This window comes from Monopterus albus, unplaced genomic scaffold (assembly GCF_001952655.1).
Source record: "Monopterus albus unplaced genomic scaffold, M_albus_1.0 scaffold362.1, whole genome shotgun sequence".
NCBI classification, from domain to species: Eukaryota; Metazoa; Chordata; class Actinopteri; order Synbranchiformes; family Synbranchidae; genus Monopterus; species Monopterus albus.
This window is the reverse complement of record NW_018128242.1, coordinates 179,559-184,872: the sequence shown is the minus strand read 5'-3', so window position 1 is coordinate 184,872 and position 5,314 is coordinate 179,559. Positions and strand designations below refer to the sequence as shown.

The window sequence follows — 5,314 nt, the reverse complement described above, 5'->3', positions numbered from 1 at the left end:
CCCTTGTGATGCCAGTCTCTTGTCTGTGTAGAAGTCAGAGAATTGTGGTGTGAGGGTCACACCAATCTCATGTGGGCAGTGAGGGCTCACCCTGCTGCCCCAGTCATCCCCCAGTACAAAAGGAGTGTTATATTTAGTTTGAGAGCCATGAGAGTATAGCAGTGTGGGCCTCTGACACACACGAGGCCATTATAAGTGACGTGTTTCTTTTGAGGGACTCCATCGGGTTGGGGAGGGTGGTAGAGTTGCAATCTTATTGTTCACTCGAGGCCTTTGTTACCTGACTGGAGATGGCAAAAATGAAATAAATTGACAAAAACCGCAGTATTAGTCTGATTTTCTGTCTTGTAATCAAAGTGGTAGAGATGCCTGAAAAACTTAAGGAGGCTACATTCACATCTCAGGCCTCAAAGCTCAGATCTGATCTTTGGTCAAAGGTCAAAGTGTTTATTTGTCATGCATAGATGGGAAACCTGTTTCCCTGTACAATAAAATTCTTACTTCGCCATCCACATGAATGCCACAAAATACAAATGAAATATAAAGTAGATAAGTAACACAAAATCTAAGGCACTTTAAGCAGCAAATGCAGCAATATAATAAGAGAATGAATGCTGCATGGGAGCAGCACGTGCAGCAGTCAACAGTCAGTTTGTGTTGCTGCTTCCCATCCATGTGTCAGTGCCATGTACCCGGCCCTCGTGAACACCACTGAGCTCCTAAGCTGCCACACATGCACATATGTAACTGAAATGTGAGCCATGTACACACAATAAAACAACCAGGTCATGTGTGTGACAGTCAAATGGCCTGGTTTCCTCCCATTGATGACAGGCTGTATGTGCAGAGGAGGAGACATTAAAATGGCCACATGGATTCTGATCTGACCGTTCTGATGGCACTCATGCAGTCAGAGGTCTGAGAGGAATGGGTTCTAGGAGCACATACACAGGTGGCCCAGATCTGGTCTGTTCACGCTGCTGTGAACACACCAGGTCTGAGTCACTAGGAGGGGAAAAAAAAAAAGAGATTTGAGTCACTCCAGGGCATAATGTGAATGTAGCATAATGGTGTAGGTCGTCTGATTGCAGTGCTCAGATCCAAGTGTTTTAAAACCCTTTGCCAAAGTTAAACTTGTTCAAAGCAGAAGGACATGAATGAAATGTACGTTACCTGTCATTCTGAAGTGCTCCAGCCTATGCATGTTCTTACACCTGTGTTCTATGGTTTTTAAAGTACTGGAAGTAAAGCAAAAGTTCTGAGTTTTCACTTGTATCGTTTATACTTAGTTATCAAAGTAGACATTGTTTGCTTTGAGTGCGTAATGCATTAACTGAAGCAGGAAGTGGTGAAACAAGCTTTTTAAAATATATTACTCTGGGTGGTGCATGTTTCATATGTCAAATACCTATCAGATAAACATGGATTGACAGGAAATGCAGCCTGTCAGAGCAACCTAGCCCTGGTCCTTTACAGCCTTTGGTGTGTTTTTACTTGTTTTGTTGGTTGAAAACCACTAGAAATTATGTTCTGTTTGCAAATAAAAATAGTCCACAGTGACGCTTCTCAGGTTTCCTCTCACATGAGAGCTGCTTAGCTGCTGAGTACTGTGATGGTTTTAATCATTTAATGCAGGCTTACACTAATCTGTAGACTCCCTGTTGTAGTTGGGGTTGGAAAAAGACAAAAAGCTAAAAGATGCATTAGGTAAATTAACTAATATACTGTATGTAATAGTGCATAAAGTGAAGGGGTGGTAATACTTTCCGAAAACCAGCTCAGCAGCCTGTTAATGCAGATAAATACAATGGAGAAAAGCGGTATGGAGTCATAACATGGATGCTTAAGGAGTGAAGTTGTGCTTTTCTGCCTGTGCTACTGAACATTTTGCTGTGTCAGTGTGTGAAGTCAGTACCAGACACACCCTGCCTACCCATCTCCAACTGAAATGTGAAGATGAATCATTCACTTGTGCCTGCATGGATATGTGCACACTGAGTCACACCAGGTTCTACAATGGAAGGAAAGCACAATTTTTTCTGTTGATACCCGTCTCAGCTGGTTTGGTTTTCTCTGGCTCATTGGGAGGGATTTCATTTTCTGTTCTCTGTGTTCATAGAGATGCAGCTGAAGGAGGAGGGCTGGCACCAGAGCTCTCTCTCCCTCCCCCTCTCTCTCTCTCTGTGTGTGCGTGTGTGTGCTAAGACGTTGTCAGTAATTCGCCAGATCAGCGGGCTTGTTATCAGAGTGTGTTTGGACTTTAGCTGACCATTGGACTTGAATCGTCTGCTGAAACAGGAAAAGGTCCTTTGATTTCACACGTTTAAGACTAAACTTAGCTGAAGAATAAAGGACATTAAAAGATTATATGCTAAATACACAAAACAAAGTTTTAAAAACAAACCATAAGTAGAAGTACAGTATTTATGCTGTGATCTGCTTACTATATACGGTAATTACTTCCAGGCGCCACGTACAACGTCACTGCTGCGTCATTTCCGGATATCCTTTTCCTGTCCTAGCTTTAGAAATGTCGCCGGTGAGTTCCACTAGATCCTGCCGATTTTAACAAATTTAATGTCAATTTCTTTGTTTTTCAAATTATCTCGTCCATTACCTACTGTAAGATGGAATTTTACAATTGTGTACGTGTCATTTAATAGGTTTTTATTGGATAAGAAACCATTAGCATTAGTCCGTAGGAGTCTTGCTACACGTTTTCCATTCGTTAGTCCTGTCTCTATATAAGTAGAACGTTGTATAATACTTCACTATAAAACCTTTTTCTGTCAGTATTTGTGTAGTTCAAACGTGACTTGTTAATTCTTCATAACGTATGAGCTGTTCATATATTAGCTACTAATAACTTAAGATCTGTAGATATGTTATCATTCGCCACTGAATAGTAAGCATGTTATAGACGACAGAGTCAGATAATCTAATATATTTAGTCTATCGTTTACTGAAATTGTTGCAGCTTAAGTTAAACTTGTGCCTGCAGAGATTCTGTTGCCCTCGTGTTGCACATACGTTTTCTGATCCCGTCGCTGGTAATTTCCGTCACAGATCAAACATAAGAGGCCGACCGTTGGCGAGACGGCCAAAAAGGGAGCTGCGTGGAGGTTCACCCTGGACCTGACCCACCCCGTGGAGGACGGGATCCTGGACTCGGCAAACTTCGTAAGACTTCACTACTGTTGTTTAGTGCCTCTTAGAAAGGCCACTTTCAGAGATCAAATCATGAATTTTAAAATGAGGAAAACATTGTGAACACCCAGTATAAGATTTCTTTAGCATATTCATAATTATTTTTAACAGTCTGTCCAATAACAAACCTATTAAAGGGTTAACTAGAGAAATGCATTTCCTGTCGAAAATGCATATGGATGCTGATATGCTGAAGGATTGCCTTGAAAATGCCTGAAATCAATAGCTGAAACAGCTGAAGGATGAGAAGAAATGGCTGAAAGTCTTTGTTGCAATAGTTGAGAAGAAATGGCTGAAGTTTTTTGTTGAATAATCTGAAGGATGAGAGGCAATAAATAGAAGTAGGACTGTCCTTGAAGAGCTGAACATTTTGATACCTGAATGGCTTTTCTAGCTGAAAGTGTGCTGAACTTATTAAGATGTGAAAATTTTCCCACTGGTCTCACAAAGTAGATAAAACAAGTAGGGGTGTAGGTGTTTGTGTGTATGTGTGTGTGTGAGGGGTTTACAGGGGGTTTACAGCATCCACACAATAAAGTGATCTTAATGAGCATCTAACCCTGTGGCTGGACTAGGGCCCCCTTCCCTAGCTCCACATTTACTAGGGTTCTCTTCCCTAGTGTGTTACTGTATTCTGTCCAACAGGAAACCTTCCTCAAAGAGAGGATAAAGGTCAACGGAAAGACGGGGAATCTGGGTAATGTTGTCCAGGTCGGCTGCCTGAAGAACAAGATCAACGTCATGTCTGAGAAGCAGTTCTCCAAAAGGTGAGGCGAGCTGAGCAGCATCTGAACTATTAGTTTTTATGTAACATAAATGAAACTTGGCAAAAATGCTTCTTTCATTGTGTTGGGGGGAAACTAAATACACCCCACCTCTGCCAGGTATCTTAAGTACCTAACGAAGAAATACCTGAAGAAGAACAACCTTCGTGACTGGCTCCGAGTTGTGGCGTTGGATAAGGAGACGTACGAGCTTCGTTACTTCCAGATCAGTCAGGATGACAAGGAGTCGGAAGCAGACGAGTAGATGGTTGCAGCAGAGTGCCGCAAATGTGTGTGTCAGCAGCTGGAGCAGAATAAATGTGAAAAAGGAGTTTCCTCTTGTCTCACTATGGTGTTGGCACGTATGAGCAGTACACTAAACCGCCACTAGGTGGCATCAGTGATGCATTTTGAATGAACAGTCAGCCAGGGCCTTCTCGGCTTTGTATGCATTTTCTCTAGGTCATTTACACCAACGAGAGTTGGCTGAAGGAATGGCAGCATACATTACAGCCTCCAAAATCAAAGCTTCAATACAAGCTGAATGTTTCCACCTTGATGTTGGATGATTTCTTGCAGGGCTGATAAATACTTCACTGATCCTGAGGGAAATTCAGACACCAGCAGCTTGGTGTACCTAGTCCAGCTTCTGCCAGTGTGGAATGTGTAAGCTCACGGAGTTTAACGTGTTTGGGGAGGGGTCAAAGTGTTCAACTTTAAATGAAAATTTCTAGGTAACTATAAAAAGTATGTCAGATCCAAGACATTTTAAAGTTGGCTCATTCCCTCTGCTTGTTCAGGCTTTTGCAAAATGGGTTTATAATCCAAGTACTTTTTAATTCAGGGTATCATTTTCCCTAAGTTTAATATACTTGCTGTTTGGAGTCAAACGGGAGAGGATGCAGGCACTGCTGCGCCTTCGTCATCTTGAGGGTTTCCAGGTCAGTGAAAATAGAGGGGTCAGATTTACACTAAAATAAAAAGCTCACATGTGACTTGTACTGTTGCAGCTTGTGAGAAGCAGCTGAGACATCTTTTCACCAGCTTTCACAGGCATCCTGAGTCTTTAACTGTCAAAGCCTCATGGGAGCTGAAGTCACTGAATGATAACAGGCGTTAAATCAGATGCTGTAAAATATTAATCTTAGAGGAAACCACAGGTGTGAGTTTCTGCTTAAGATAAACCAAACACTGAATCTTCACAACAATCCACTTCATAACATCCTCCACAGTTCAGGTTGGCACGCGAGGACACACCAACAAAAACCTTTATTCCCCTAAACAGAAAAAGATGTTCTGCCCCGAGTGCGTCTGGATTCTCTCCCGTGTGCTCATCTGTTGTG

General features: G+C 42.1%; 1 protein-coding gene and 1 long non-coding RNA gene across 4 annotated transcripts in view; one reads left to right on the top strand and one right to left on the bottom strand.

The window, feature by feature from the left end:
* Positions 1-5,314, bottom strand: part of LOC109951067 (uncharacterized) — a 58,755-nt gene that overhangs the window by 28,525 nt on the left and 24,916 nt on the right. The window lies entirely within an intron of this gene.
* rpl22l1 (ribosomal protein L22-like 1) lies at positions 2,286-4,302 on the top strand. 3 transcript variants are annotated; one of them, XM_020585345.1, is made up of 5 exons: positions 2,286-2,304; positions 2,467-2,539; positions 3,067-3,180; positions 3,853-3,974; positions 4,092-4,302. In XM_020585345.1, exons 2-5 carry the CDS (start codon positions 2,531-2,533, stop codon positions 4,234-4,236), a joined length of 390 nt encoding a protein of 129 aa, XP_020441001.1. In that variant the 5' UTR covers positions 2,286-2,304; positions 2,467-2,530; the 3' UTR covers positions 4,237-4,302. The 3 variants fall into 3 exon arrangements, with proteins under 3 accessions (XP_020441001.1, XP_020441000.1, XP_020440999.1); XM_020585344.1 differs by lacking the exon at positions 2,286-2,304 and having other exon boundaries at positions 2,448-2,539; XM_020585343.1 differs by lacking the exons at positions 2,286-2,304; positions 2,467-2,539 and adding an exon at positions 2,546-2,645.

What these genes read in the sequence shown, in the direction of transcription:
- rpl22l1 (XM_020585343.1), top strand. An exon ending in TCCTGGACTCGGCAAACTTC is followed by an intron (nt 3,181 to 3,852) that starts GTAAGACTTCAC and finishes TCTGTCCAACAG; the next exon opens with GAAACCTTCCTCAAAGAGAG. An exon ending in GAGAAGCAGTTCTCCAAAAG is followed by an intron (nt 3,975 to 4,091) that starts GTGAGGCGAGCT and finishes CACCTCTGCCAG; the next exon opens with GTATCTTAAGTACCTAACGA.